A 15,843-nucleotide genomic window follows, 5' to 3' on the forward strand; every position below is an offset into this window, starting at 1 on the left:
GAAGCATTGTAAATATTCCAATGAATCTAAAAAAACAGCTCTATTAAAGATTAATACACTCTTCTCTACACTGTTCTCTCCTGGTTTGGGGAACCATCACCAAAAATAATCTCAAGTAAATTTTGTACAAGAAGAAATAAAAAGAAAAAACCCTTAAGTAAGGGCACTTGTTGACTGTTGACCAGGACTCATGTGACCTTGACTGGTACATTACTCACCTACATTAATGCAATGCTGACTTAAGTAGTTTGCACGTATTCAGAGAAAATGAACAAAAATAGGGCATCAGCAACAGGGTGATGGAAGGAAACAGTGCTGACAAACATTTGTGACCACTACTGATTGTGAAATGAAACAAAAAAAGAAAGGGAAAAACAGCTACACTTTCTTTCAGTGACGTTGGTATCCTTCTACAGAGAGAAACTGAGGGTTTGGCAATGCGTGCTTCACCGTGTTGGCTATATGTGAGCACTTCCGACGACTTCAACTGTTTTCTGGCCATGTATTTTGTTGTTGACCGTATATTTCCACTGAATATTCTCTTAATATTACAAATTTTTAGAACTGCGGGGGTGCACCCACATCTGCAAATGTGGCCCATCAGGTGGCTGCCTTGCTTGGGTCACCAAGAACTGGCCCAGCTATTGAGGGCATTTAGGCTGACCTGTCCATAGAAAAGGTGCAGTGCAAGCAGCAGGCAGGCATGGCCGGTAGTCCGCCAATGAGGTGAACCACAGGCTGTGTTCTGTCTAGGCAGAACGTGTTAAGATAGACTGAAAGTGCAGTCCACCAGGCATCGCCTTGGGAAACCTGCATTAACATCGTACCAATATCAAGAAGCTTTTGGCTACAACCAGTTTTGTCATAATGAGAAGATAAACACGAGAGAAGGTATAAAGGAAGGAGGCAGGCAGCGGAACTGCGTGCCTTGTACTTCTCATTATGACAGACAACCAACAAAACCCAACTATCCATTCGTTAGTACAATTAGGCCTAGTCCACAGTGAAATGAACTAATGTTCTTAAAAAAAAAACTGCATACTCAAGACGTATCACCTGAACACTCAAGTGTGCCAGATGACACATTTATGGCATCAAATAAAGTGAACTGTATGCTGACTGGATATAGCAATGACAAACACAGAAGCAGCAGTAACCACAAAACCTATGCAAATGATAATCGTATATAAGAAATCTGTCCAGATTCAATGCTGAACAATTTGGCGAATAAAACTGGGCTCGCCTTTTTTGTACATTGCAGACATGCATTAGCATCATCTTGGATTCTTTACTTATATTAGTACCAGCTGCCAACTAAAATACAATTGTAGAAGGTGCAAACGTTCTCCATTCATTTTATTATTTATCCAATTTGTACAAAATTTTTTGCATAAGCTGTAGGATAGCCTGCTAACTTTTCAGACATGTTGCAACCTTGCACGAAGCTACTGAAAACTGCATTAAGTGTTGCATTAGTATGCAAGTCTATAAGAGTCTGTAAAGTACACAAGAGTATATAATAGGTGCACTGCTTTTTTGCCTATCTGTACTCTTCATCTATCACGCACTGTTGTACTCAAGAACAAAGACTACCAACAAAATTCATCACAAAAATTTTATTTGAAAGGAATGACTTGAAGGCACACATTAGAAAGCAAATGCCTTCAATTAGTGCACTGACACATTTATTTCGCACTTGCACCCCCAAGATGCAGTCGCATGTGTGCGATCAGATGACTTTTGCGGTTGAACGCACGAGAACATGCGTTGCAGCCAAATGGCCTCTCACCTTTGTGGATCATCTCGTGTTTCTTGAGGTTCGATGTGTGAGAGAAGGCCTGCGGGCAGACGGCGCACCTATAAGGTTTCTCGCCCGTATGTGTCCGCAAGTGCAATGTGAGGCTCGCTTTGATTCGCGTCTCATAAGAACAAAAGCTGCAGGAGTAGCGCACGGTCTCGGTGGTGGCTTTGGCAACACACCGGTGAGCTGACACAGTTGCAGGGCTGGAAATGGGGCTCTGTGCCAGTAGCACCTTAGTAAAGTCTGGGTCGGCAACGCCACTTCCATTGGTTCCTATGTCCAAGCAAGGGTCGTAGATGGCAGAGCTCATTGGTCTGACGATCTGGCCGCTAATGCCGGTCGGCAGCTGGCTGGAGCCATGACAAGCCGAGCCTGGGAAAATTAAGATGCCTGTTGAGCTGAGAGCAGCCACAAAAATGTTAGAAAGTCTCACCACACGACAATGACAATTCCCTACGCCTAGCAACTGCTTATGTCACACATAAGAGACAGGGAGAATGCAGAGTGGGTGAGGGAACAAGCGCAGGTTAATAACATCCTAGTCAAAATCAAGAAGAAATGGGCTTGAGCAGGGCACGTAATGCAAAGGCAAGATAACCGATGGTTGCAAAGGGTAATCGACTGGATTATAAAAGAAGGCAAGCATAGCAGGGGTCTGCAGAAGGTTAGGTGGGTGGATGAGATTAAGAAGGGTGGCCGCAGCTAGCACAGAAGAGGGTTAATGGGGGAGAGATATGGGAGGAGCTTTTGTCCTGCCACGGGCTTAGTCAGGCTGATGATGAGGAGATATATTCGTTGCCCATCAACATATTCATCTTCACAGCTGCTTCCTCACTTTTTTTTTACTTCGTTCGCTTGGTACAAGTACTCACCACCAATCTGAATGAGGCAGCTAAGACTGCTACCGCTATATCTGTAGTGCTGATCACACCTGCAGAGTTCAATTTCAGTCGACAAAATTGAACTGATGTCAGTGACGATGCTCACGACAGGGCTATGCTGTACAGTGCAACCGTCTAGAACCCAACTGAATGTGATAATCTGGCAAGGCTGCATCCTATCTACCATCACACAGCAAGCAGTGTTCATCAATTTCAGGAAAGATCTGCACCTGTTAGATACAAAGCTCTACTCAGGAATAAACAGAGTGAGCATAATTCATACACACATGCGGTAAGCTGCCTGTATGGCTCAGTTTGCCCCAGAAAAAGAATAGAAAATCAAATCCAGAACACTTGTGTTCAAATGGAACAGTCCAAGAGGATGCCACACCAGAATCTACGTGCCCTCATTGCCGCCCACTCTGAGTACTACGGCTACCCTATATGGCAGATAATTTAGCTGTTGGCCATGTAAAACGGGTATGCGAATGGGATAACATGAACAAAGAGAGCCAACTACAGATCAATGTTTCATGAAACCAGTGAAAAGCATGCCTAGTGATTAAGTGGTATTTCAAGCAAAATGTTCATCAGCATAAGGTACGTGTTACCCACTTATGTTAAATAGTGCATTTTATATTCCATTGTAAGGCAAAGAAAAATGTGGTCACTGCCGAGTTAAAAGCCTCCATGTCAGCAGAAAACCCGTCCCGCCCTGAACACTCACTGCACCAACGCAAAATTTAGTCTTGGCACAGCCTCAGAGAAATTTCTTAGCAGTTAGATGCTTGCACAAAGTTGCAAGGAGTGCATCAGAAATTTGGAGATGATCAAATTAAGAAAACATATAAAGGCTACAAAAGAATGCCTCTAAATGAACTTCATACAGCTCATAAGAAGCATATACACTCTGCTCAAATGACCAAGAATTAGTTATAATTAACTAATGCAGAAACATCATCCATTTTACGTCAGCCTCTTTTTTGTTGTGTATTACGCATTATAACAGCAAGGAAAACGAGTCATTAATAAGAGTACAAGATAGAAGGATAAAAGAAGAGTTTTGTTTAGTTTTATAGGGGTTTAACGTCCCAAAGCGACTCAGGCTATGAGAGACGCTGTAGTGAAGGGCTCCGGAAATATAGGCCACCTGGGGTTCTTTAACGTGCACTGACATTGCACAGTACACGCGCCTCTAGAATTTCGCCTCCGTCGAAATTCGACCGCCACGGCCGGGCTCGAACTCGCGTATTTCGGGCCAGCAGCCAAGCGCCATAACCAAAGAGCCACCACGGAAAGTGATAACAAAGCACTTACACTGCATAGTAATGAAACCAAATGTAACCACACTCTTAGATAGCTTAGAAGTCACATAAACTCACTTTATTTTCAGACTTTGCATCAAGCACAAAGACCATCACTGCAAACAACAAAGAACCTTGTGAAGTAGTAGACGTGAATTTAGGGGCTATAAATTTTTATTGGTTTCAGCACTATTTTTTTTTCCGTGAAGTTGAGGAAACGCATTAAATAAATAAAGCCCCCAAAGTGCTGCCTCCAGGAAGTGTCCATAAGTCCAACCCTTTGGCAAAATAAGTCATATTAGTACCCAGCTTTAGAAGTGCTTTGTTTAAAGAACATATGAAGGAAGTCAACAGTCACTGAAACTAAGAAAAGTATAGGAGATTTTTTTTGGGGTGTGTTAACCAATGAGAAATTAGTAGTGTAATAGTTTTTTACCTGAAACGTAATTTATCAGAGTGTAGAATAAAAGAAAAGCTTTTATAATACTTTTTATGTAACTGACTTACTCTCCATAAATATCTATAAAGAAAATGGGCTCAGCCAAAACTCAACATTTAGAAAGAAATATATCAAGTACAATGTAGTAAATTCAACAGGTATATATTTTTCATACATGTACGAAAACAATACACACATGATCTAGAAAACAAGCACAAACTCATTACAACAGTGTCAAAAGATTCTGCTGCAGGCATCAATCTCATCTGAACAGTGCCAACATAATAGGCAAGTAAAGAACTGACACAATGCAAAAAACAAGGCCAACGGTTATAAAACACCATGTTATTGTCTACATGAAAAGTTTACATTCAAGATCACACTATCCACATCACCTAGATGCCATTTAACTTCTTAAAGGACTGTGCAGCCTCTCGACAACGCATTTAGTTTGGCGAGTTGGTAATAGCTTCCTAAATTAATCTTTTTCTAGTGATCACTGCACTGCACACTACTACACAGAACAAGATGCGACACGGTCTACTGGGTGTGCTGTGCAGTGTAATGTTTGTTAGAAAAAAATGAAATCAGGAGGCCTCTTAACGTTCTCCACATTTTAAGAAATTATATCTGACGCTCACTAACACTGCAAATACAAACTGCAAGACGTACTGTCTCTTTTCAGGATGACGTCATAAAAACTATGCAGTTTTGCTTTGAAGTTCGACACTGACAGTGCATGTGCATAAGGTAAGCAATGAATGATGCAAAATCAAATATTTCTATTACAGAACCAAAGCTTAGTTGGTGTCCTTGAAGAAAAATTTTAAAGGCACAGTTTTTTAGCCACTACTGCCTCTAGAAGTGATGCAGCTGTTCAAAGCAAGCATATAGTGGCACAGTACTGAATTTATCCGAGGCACATTACCAAAGCTCTTGTGTGGCATCAGGATTTTAATAATAGATTGTTGGATTAAGAAGTAAGTAACATGCATAAAACATTTTCTCTTCAGTCCCGCAGAGAAAAAAAATACCCCACCCCTATTCAAGCAGCACTTTTTTATCAACCTCTCAACTTATTAAGGCGCCTAGTTCAAACCGAACCCGTAGCTTTTTCTAAGTCACCTAGCTGTGATTTCTATGTCGCAGGTGAATTTAGCACCCTTCATGGTGCAGATATTATGGTTTCTTATGCCATGTAGGCAAAGTACTAAACAATATTTCGCATAATAGTGAGCTGGGCAGCATGTCGTCCACCATTTTTATGCAGACAAATCTTGCCGCCAATAATAACATCAATTCTTTTTTTCTCAGTTTTCAGCATAGTTTTCATCTTTGAAGCAGAAGTTAATTCCACAATCTCTCGGCTGTTCACTTGGCAAATTCTCACATTTCAACGCTACTATTTTCAACCATTGCAACATGTATGAAATTTTGCACATCCCTGTAAAAAAATTAACTCCAAGTACTTTGCACTGGAAAATTAACAAATAACATTTTCTGCGGTCTAGATATGTACTAAATTGGAAAAATATTTGTTCTAACAACAAAGTGTCCCTACAAAATGGGTCTTTTCACCAAATTCTGCTAAGAGAGCATTGCAAGCTACAATGCCTTCCGTGTCAGCATGAATGGATTTATAGTCCTTTCATTACTAAACTATGCCACTGTAAATAAAGCAAATAATCTAAAAACTGAGATTTCTTTCTTTTGTACAGGGTCGTCCACTCTTAGTTGGAATGTCGCTCCGTGCTGCTGGCGCTCCGCGGGGCGCCAGAGAAACTATTGCACAGGAGCAGTGAGAGCCGTAGGCGGTGCTTCGCGTATCGTCTGCTACAGTGCGCTCTGTATTGTGGTGAAGTGGGCTTCAATTTTGAACTGCGTCCGCATAACACCGATCGCAGAAACGTGAGAAACAAAACACTGCTGAGAAGCCTATCAGCCCCTTCTACCCCGTTGCAGCCACAGTAGCAAAGCTTCAAAACTATTCCGTGGCGCGAACTTTCTCCCCGGTGTCTTTATTTGTAGGTTTCAAATTGAACATGCAAACAGAGCACATTGGTACTGTTTCTCCAACGAAATAAAAGCAGCTGATAGGCTTCTTAGCAGTCTTTTGTTTAGTCAAAAACATTTCTTCGATCGACGTTATGCGCACGCAGTGCAAAATTGAAGCCCACTTTACCACAATACAGAGCGCACTGTAGCAGACGATGCGCGAAGCCCCGCCTACGGCTCTCACTGCACCTGCGCAATAGTTTCTACGGCGCCCACCAGAGGCGCCCCGCGGAGCGCCAGCAGCAGGAAACGACATTCTAAGAGTGGATGACCCTGTACAACGCCAGAGGCTCTACCTGGTAACATCGAAGGCTCTACCTTGTTTGAGAACTTTAGAGACTCCAAGGAGCATAAAAAATGATCAGATTCCAATGACAATAACAGTTATGTGGTCGTATTCTAAGTCACAAGAGCATAGTTCTTTCTCTTCCATTCATGCTAGACAGGACACATGAAACCCTACATAGAAAGGCCACCAGTGTTCAATTTGATACAGTGTTCAATGTGAACATACAAATGCAAAGTGAATATCTATATGCTTTAAATCCAGTACACAATGTTCACCACACGCATGAGCAGCATGCAGACATGCACAAGAGAAGCGCATGCCCATGTTCGTGAAAAAGAATTGTACACCGTGGGTCTACACCATTATGTTTGCATTTCCATTTCTAGATACATAGCAAGCTAAAAAAGCACTTTTCCATCTATTCAAAGTTTGAATTTGAACCACTTTAATGTCTAGGTCCATTCCATGGCTCATTGTGGCTACACTGATGTTTCTTCAGCAGCAAAAGTTGCATTTTGTGCTTAAAATTTTTGGCTTTTTCTGGTAAGCAAGAGATCTATCTACATGGTAAGCAGGTGCAAGCATCTTAACGCAACATATTAAATAGGATAAACAATCAATGAACCAGTCAAATGAAAGCATTTATTGCTTTCTCATCTGACTGGAAATACTCGAGCACAAGTGACAGCGATACCCTTCCAGAACAACCCTCAAAATGAGATTGAGGCGGTTGCCTCTGACTGGTTGGACTAGCGTTGCGATTACTGCTGGCAACTTCTACTCCGCAGTGACACCTACTAATATGCCATACACCATCACTATTCGTGGCACAGTACTAGTGTCCACATCCACTGAAGCCATGTTCAGTGCCCTTGAAATGACATGCAGGGCAGCAGCCTAGTGTTCCCTCAAGTGGCGCTGCAGCTGATACTTGTGCACAAATGCCTCCGCACAGAGGTGGCACCGGAACCGTTTCTCTCCCGTGTGGCACACCATGTGGCTCCTAAGTGCCGCCTTCTGAATGAAGGCGTGCGAGCAGATGCTGCACTTGTACTGCTTCTCGCCAGTATGGGTGCGCCGGTGGTACTTGACATGCTCCTGGCGCCTGAACGCCTTGCCGCACATGTCGCACTGAAAGGGGCGCTCGTTTGTGTGTGTTCGCTCGTGTACGGCGATCCTGGCCTTCCACCTGTCCATGTACGGGCAGTACCGGCACACGTACATCGTCAGTCCGGGATGGTTCGTTGCTGCCGTGGGAGGGGGAGCAATGTTGATGGCCTGACTCACAGTTCTGCTCAAAGGCTGTGCCACCACACTACCATCGATGAGCCTCTGTGTGTTCACTGAGCTAGGTGTTGGCATGGCAACAAAGGAGCTACAGTTGGGCAACCCAGAGACATCAGCTGCCAAGGGTGAGGACCACTGACTGCAAGCATCAATGGGCAGCACTGCAATAAACAAGAGTTTTTATCAGCACTTGTTTGAACTGAGAGCTGAAAGTTCAATCACTTTCATAAATATATGGAGCAAAGCTCTCAAATTCATCAATATAACAAACACAACCGACTATACTGCCCCTCCCCCTCCAAAACACTGAAAACAAAGGTGGAAGAGAGGAGTTTAAAACGAAGAATGATTTTGCGCACAGCATCTTCTCTGCCTCCTTCAGTACTTTGGTTCCTCTGATGACGTAGAGCAGCCTTATTCTTTCCTGACAAGACAAAAAGCTTCTCTCTGCTACATGAACATTAAAGGGGCTCTGAAAGGGGCTCTAATAAAGTTGCGGTATGCCTGGATGTTAAAGAACCCTGCTTCACGAATAATGTCCGCAAAATTTTTTTTTTTAACGCGCTTTCTAGAAGCTGGGTTATCTGCAGTCAAAATTTGAATTTCAGCATCTTTGCGCCTTTCCCTCTCCTCTCATCACCTTTTGCGCACTGGAAGATCGGTGCTCCTGCGGCAGCCCCATCTCCAGGGGCGGAGCTTCCTGACCCGCCGGAGCTAAGCGGCTTATTGGCCGCGGCTGTGGTAGCTGCCTGACATCTGAAAGAATCTAACCAATAGCCACCTCCTAACTTGTATACACTGGTGCGAGTCATGGAGGAGGATGTGAGCATGAAAACGCCACCGGGAAGGGCTCGTCAACTTTTGCGCGTGACTGTGGTTTCCCTGCTGTGTGTAGAGGTGTATTATTTGGCCCAGGTGTTTATGACAGCACAATGCAGTGATTGAGAGTGTTGATGTGCTCTTCTCGGAAGGTGTTTCAGAGCACCTTTAAGGCAGCATTTGTTGCTTTCACTATGCCACAGAAAATTAAAAAGGATGCGCACATGGGCTTCCAGGGCATGCTGCTGAACGTCAGAAGACGCAAAGCCCACTAACAAGCAAACCATAATTGTTTTCTCCTTTGAACTCTTGGTGCAGCAGGGAAGATTAACTTCAAAATCAGGAAGATTGGTTTTTGTTTAAAGTGATGCATAAATGGAACAAAACTGCACTGAATCACTGCCAAATTTAAATTGGTAAAGAGATTTCAAAGGATTGGAAAAAAGAGAAACATATGACACACACACACACATCGAAAAGTGGGTTTTAACAAGCTTTCTCTAGGTCAGCAGCCTAGTATCACACTGATTAAGTAAATTCGACAAATGCTTTCTAAGGCTCTTAACACTTTCTCTGTAGTGCTTGTTTTAATTGGATATCGAAATATTTGCACAAAATGACATCTCTTAGAATACCACTGCTTTCAAAAGCAGTATTCGACAAAGGGTCAAATGCAAGTCTAAGTAATCCACAAAAATACACCCCATTTTTGAGCATACCTTGGGGATAATATGTTTATAGCAAAATGCAAACTCAGACAAGAGCACAAAAATATAGGTACACACTGTAAACTGAAGCAGCACAATCAACACCAACAAGTAAAATGATGCATCCATAACCATGTATCCATGTTTCATGGCAAGACCAGAAGGCTAACAGCATAGCTGTATTACCAAAACAAGCAAGTTTTGAAAATGCCATCGCATCTAATACAAAGAATTTTCATTCAGTCAAGAACCAACACAACTATGGCAGTATCTGCCACAGCTTCTGAAATCTGTTCTAAAAACCAGAAAAAAAAGATTCAGTTGTATAGTACAAAACTATAGCAATGTCCTACAGCACACAAAACCATGCACACCTGCACAGGTGAAAAGATGGACCATGCTTAGCATTGGCAACCGGCTTTAGATCATTACGAAGTACTACCAAGGTGAGAAACCGTGTTTATGTAAAATAAACTGAACTGTGCTGCTTGAGTTATATATATTCAATCTAAGACTATGTCAATACTGTTCTTCCTGTCAACACACATCCATACTAAGGACCAACTCTTATCAATTTCTGGAACTCTATGCCACAGCACAGATACCATTATGCCGCAAATGCCACTTTGTCTCGTTTCAACATAGCAATGGTGTCAGCAGTCAGGAAAGTCCCCCTATGAAAGCACAATTGCCTTGTCTTGATTCGGCGAGGACCATAACTTGTTACATTGCATTCAAAAGCCACTGCCCTCATCATACGCTTCCATAAAGAGTCTGACTGTTCAATGGAAATAACTAGATTTGCTTAGGAGTCGTCACCTTGCAAGCCACAGCAGGCAAATACCCCAAATTAGCAAAAGGGCAATCAATCTTATGCGCCAGTACCTAAACCAGCTCATAAACTTATTCTTTTTAATAAGAACTGAGAATTCACCACTGAGGCACACTTTTTCCAGACCACAGGCGACCTTTCAATACAAGCGACAGCAAGCATTTCCGTCAGGCTGGCATCAGGTAATATGGCCCGTTTTTAACAGCGACACACACAAAGAAAAGAAAGGCTGGAAAGGGCGCACTAATTGTTATCACTCTGACACTGCCATATTCTCCCAAAGAGCTGCCATTTCCAAAAGCTTGAAAAACTGATATTTTAATTTTGGTATCAATGCAACGGCAAACGTACCAATGAATGTATTACGGAGGGCCAAACGCAAACCAAACGCAAAACCATGAGAATGTGACAACAGCAGCTTGGGCAAACCCGAAACATAAGGCAGTCATGCTAAGAGTGCGCAATGTCGAAGCTGACAGAAGCTGAGACTCATGGAATAGGATTTCTCTGCAAACTAGCAGCTTCTATACACTCTCATTTGGCCACATTACCCCTTCACTCCTGGTACGGCTTTGTTCTTGCACACAGCAGGAGCATATGTGAGCACACACGTCAAAATTTACCCCAAGACACAAGACAGCATGACCATGCTGCTGCACGGTACTGGCGAGACTACATGCACGGGTTTTTAAATTAAAGCATCTTCTTAGCAGGTAGCCAGCTGAAGAGAGATGTGTTATTTCATAAGGATCTCGTGTCTTTGATAAAAAAGAACATTGTGCCAGTGTGCCTCTTTGGGCCCAGGCTAGAATAACCAATAGATTTTATTAGATTTAAACAGGTTTAATGTCCCAAAGTGACTCGGGCTATGAGGGACCCTGCAGTGGAAGACCCTGGATAATTTCGACCACCTGAGGTTCTTTAACCTGCACTGACATCGCACAGCACACAGGCCTCTAACATATTGCCTCCATTGAATAACCAATAGAGAAACTAACAAAAGAGTGACTATCAGCAAAGCTGGACCACCACTGTAAATGTCACAGATGCACTTGAATAAGTGACCACGCACACAAATGCCCAAAAGCAAGCCCAGAACACATATGAGACATTTGTAAGCTCTAATGCACACACGTTCCTCACATGAAGCATTTCTTGCAAAAAACTTTGTTTGGAAAATTCAATTATAAAGTGTATTTCTTTTGGAGACATCTTCAACTTGGCCGTGGTGATTTGGGGACCTCTACCTGAAAAGGAAGAGTTACAAATACAGCAAAAACTATATGAATTTTGCTCTAAGAAGCAAGCTACACCAGCAGCAGTGCACTCATATATTTACATGACTTTAACTGACAGGCAAGTAGCTTTTCAGACCTTCACTAACAGATATGAAGCAGCAAGGATGGCAGCAGTTGGAAACATGCACAACAGAAATACGAGGCAATTCAGCTGAACGAAAATGCACACACTTGTAACTCATATAAGATGAAGCAAAAAGGAATCCATCAAGCTTTTACGCAGCACATGACACCAGCGTCACTATCTGCAAGAAAGCATGCACGCAAGTATACATGTCCACTTTGCACCTACTGATGCAACATGGGCAGCAGAATGTGCCACCGACAGTTGCAGAATGAGCAGCAGAATCAGCATCTAACTCATACGAGTTCTAGCATTACTTATTACTTTAAGGTATGGTAAGTACCTACGTGGGGCTCAGCATCCCCAATCTGCATGTGGACAAGACACACTGTAGTGGTGGGCTCGAGGTTAATTTTCAAGTAACCGGGCTTCTTTGACAAGCAGTGTCACTACACAGCATGCAGAAGTCCTCTGCAATGCACCTCCAATGAAACGCATGAGCAAAAATACGCAAACAATAACCTGCATTAACGGCAGAAGCACCTGCTGTTCTTCATACAAACAAGGAAATCCAGCAGACGATGAAAAACAAATGCAACTGCAAGCTGCTATTAGAAACACTGGTATGAATAAAAACTCATGGATGCAGGAAGTCAACAAACATCAAACAAGATACCGGGGAGATGTGGAACATGCATTTGTGGAGTCCATCACTCTAGACATAAGGAAAATCAGCGCACTACAGTGACATAACATTTACCTCACATGCTGGGTACGATGGTGCAAATCTCCGTGCCATCTAGATTTGATCATGATGATGAATTTTAGTGGTGCAAGGGTATCTTTGGCCAGACAGCACAATGGCAGAAGGTGTTTATCTCTACACAAGGTGGGGTGAAAGACCCATTTTTCCAAAGCCTTTCATCCTAGAAAAAGCGAGCATCGGCCAAGGGAAAAGCTTGTGCCCATTGGAAACTGCTGGGTACCCTGTGACACTGGGGATCAAACCTTGCACCTTCCAGATGCGAGGTGAATGCTCAATCCAATAGGCCAAACAAGATTTAAACCAACATGAAGAACACATTATCATCATCAGCCTCACTACACCCACTGCAGGGCAAAGGCCTCTCCCATGTCTCCCCTGAGAGACAATTAACCCCGTGATTTGCCAGCTGCGGCCACCGTATCCCCGCAAACTTCTTAACCTCATCCGCCCACACAACTTTCTGCCGCCCCCTGCTACATGCTTGCCTTCTCTTCGAATCCATTCCGTTACCCTTGAGGACCAGCGGTTATCATGGCTTTGCATTACATGCCCTGCCCACGCCCATTTCTTCCTTTTGATTTTGACTAGGGTGTCATTAACCTGAGTTTGATCCCTGACCCTTTCTGCCCTCTTTCTGTCTCCTAATGTTACACCAATAATTTTTCCTTCCATAGCTCACTGCAATGTCGTGAACTCAAGCTGAACCCTTAAGCTTGGAACCGTAGCTTGGCAGAAATCTGGCCAAAATTTGCAGAGGACGAAATCCAAACCTGGTAGAGAAACAACCTTAGCAGCAATTTCTGAAGAGCACAAAGTTGCACATCAGCTATAAAGATGCAAGCTGTGCTCGTGTGTGTTTCATTGTAAACAAAGCAGCACAGGAACTGAGTTCTCTCTACTGATAGCATCAAATGAAACACAAACAGCAAAAAGAGATCTTGGTTGATGGAAACTGGATACTAACGCAATTGATCTTCACTTCGAATGTGTAAAGGCCACTCTTAGGAATGTCAATAGAGCTAACCTGTATTTCCTCTCGAGCAGTGAATATTTGTGTTTGCGTTTCATTTGATCCTGATGGTACAAACATATTAACATTGACAGTTCCAAGAAATGTAGCATGGTTTAAAACAAAGCAACCTGCAACCACACAGTGCCATAGGCATCGTATAATTACAAGATCCCTGTGATGTGAAAAGTGTATCAACCCTAAGTCGCACAAACAGATTAATTTACTTAAGCAGTACGCCAGTGCAGTGCTAATCCTGCAAGAATACAACTGACATATCACAAGTGGTGCATCTTCAAGGTGCATCATGAAGCATATGTGCCATTTAAGGCCAAAGTGATGTACGCATCAACATTCCAACTGTACATTTAATAAATAAGGAAATCATATTTGAACAGCCGGTTGCATTAAAATGAGTATTCTTTATCTGTGCACCTGAAGTTGCCAGGAGCATTTTCATTCATTCTGTAGCTTGTTTTTCTTTCTGCAAGGTCCCGACATATTTATGCACAGAACAGAATCAGTTTCAGGTAAAAAAGTGGCCAGTTCTTTGGCATATCCAGCAAGGAAACAGCGTTGACGGCCAAGATGTTGCACAGTACACAGCTAAAGACTGCACGCAATCCCACTGCTCGAAGACCAACTCCATTCAAAATTTACTACTGCACAACACACACTGCAGGCACCTGAGAACTCGAACGTGTCACCAAGTCTATGCAATCGACACTGTGAAGACACTTTGCAAACACAAAGTGCAGCACCGTTGCTAGTGGTTGTCTCTGTGTCACCCAGTCGGCAGCAGCAACTCTCCGTGCGTATAGTTAACTTGGTGACAGCGTCGCAAAGACGCTTGCCATCGTGTTTCTCCCCATCTCGACAGAACAACTATCCTTCCATGTATGCTGCGAGTGTCAGTTTACGGCTTCTTTTTTTTTTCTGTCTTGCCAAAGACTGTTAGCTTCAGCTCGCTCGCGCATTTGACAACCGTTTCAGCAGCTATTGCATGCCGACTGCGACTTCATCCTGGCCGCACACACATGCGCATGCTAATCAATCGCAGCGACGCCCCCCCCCCCTTTTCTCCAGACATATAACACGCAAACAGAAAGGTCTAGTTCCGAACGATGAGTGGATTCTAGCTCGAATGTTTATCACTCATACTCTCAAATCTTGTCGAGCCATCATCCGTCTTCGCTGCGCGCCGCAAGAGAAGATTAAGAAGCGTATAGCACTGTAGCCGCATACAACTCAAGAACGAGCGGTTTTTCCCCGTCGAAGGACCCCCTTCCAGCCAATGGCATCAGCCGATTCTCATGAGCCTGCTAGCAGCACAATGCAGGGAGTGGCATCTCAAAGGGGATAGTCCCTTCCCTGAATTGTCATGCCACTCCCTGCATTGTGACGCTAGCAGGTTGAGGAAAATCTGAAGACGCCATTAGCTGGAACGGGAGCCCTTTGACGTGGAAAACCCACTTCGTTCTTGAAAATTCGTTTCTGAGGAAAGGAAATGGCGTAACATTAAGACTAAAAGACCGCAACAGACGCAGGACAGAGAGAGAAGACAACACAGGGCGGTCCCTCTGTCCTGCGTCTGTTGCGGTTTTTTAGTCATAATGTCGCACCAACTGGCCTACAACTTTACCCTGTTGAAATGGCGCAGTATACTGTCTCCGAACTCGGTGCACATCCGAACCGCGCCGTAAGGGAAGGAAGGTGGGAGCGAAAGAAGAAAGACAGAAAGAGGTGCCGTAGCGGAGTCCTTCGTTCTTGAGTTGCACCCGACAACAGCAGATATGCGAAACACCGGATGCGCGTCACGCGAACACACTCCCTGTTTCCTCGGAAATCACTGCTGTCGCCGAAAAGATGCCTTGCCCCGGTCTCTTGTGCCTCGTTTAAGCAGCGCTGACGGCATCTGATCACGTATACCAACTATCCCACCTGAGCAACTTGGCATTCGATCGTCACAGCACAGTTGAGCCGGTTGAGCAGTCACCGAAGCACGGCTGGCACGAACTACATCCGCCCCGCGCACGCAGAATCAGCAGAAGCTTGCATATGAGGTCACCCGAAAGCCACTGCTGAAAGATGTGAACTTCGTTGGCTTTCGACGCGTCGAAATTGTTGATTGCAGGCTCACCAAGCAGTGTGCACGCAAAATGCAACCCCGCAGCTTTCACCGTATCGCATCCCGAAAACTTCCCGTCAGTCTCCGACTGCACTGTACTCCGACTCGGCGGCGACTGTGGCTTGGATTTAAATGGCTCACGAGCGGCGAGTGTGGCTTGGATT

The 15,843-nt window shown here is 43.8% G+C and overlaps 1 protein-coding gene and 1 long non-coding RNA gene across 2 annotated transcripts; both read right to left on the minus strand.

Annotated features, from left to right (window-relative positions):
* Positions 1-1,585: 1,585 nt before the first annotated feature.
* On the minus strand, positions 1,586-15,785 carry LOC144108562 (uncharacterized). The gene is made up of 3 exons (XM_077641768.1): positions 15,493-15,785; positions 7,669-8,217; positions 1,586-2,173 (listed from the first exon to the last, which is right to left on the minus strand). The coding sequence occupies exons 1-3, from the start codon at positions 15,506-15,508 to the stop codon at positions 1,686-1,688; spliced, it is 1,053 nt and encodes a 350-aa protein (XP_077497894.1). The 5' UTR covers positions 15,509-15,785; the 3' UTR covers positions 1,586-1,685.
* Positions 8,484-15,186, minus strand: LOC144107465 (uncharacterized). The gene is made up of 2 exons (XR_013309280.1): positions 11,884-15,186; positions 8,484-11,661 (listed from the first exon to the last, which is right to left on the minus strand). It is a non-coding gene; the product is annotated as an uncharacterized LOC144107465 (long non-coding RNA).
* Positions 15,786-15,843: the final 58 nt, after the last annotated feature.

Source organism: Amblyomma americanum, chromosome 10 (genome assembly GCF_052857255.1).
Source record: "Amblyomma americanum isolate KBUSLIRL-KWMA chromosome 10, ASM5285725v1, whole genome shotgun sequence".
Classification (NCBI taxonomy): Eukaryota; Metazoa; Arthropoda; class Arachnida; order Ixodida; family Ixodidae; genus Amblyomma; species Amblyomma americanum.

Bases quoted from the DNA above. Each gene is read 5' to 3' on its own strand.
- LOC144108562 (XM_077641768.1), bottom strand. The intron at 2,174-7,668 runs AGGCTGCTGCCC...TAATTTTCCCAG, and splicing joins GCGCCACTTGAGGGAACACT to GCTCGGCTTGTCATGGCTCC.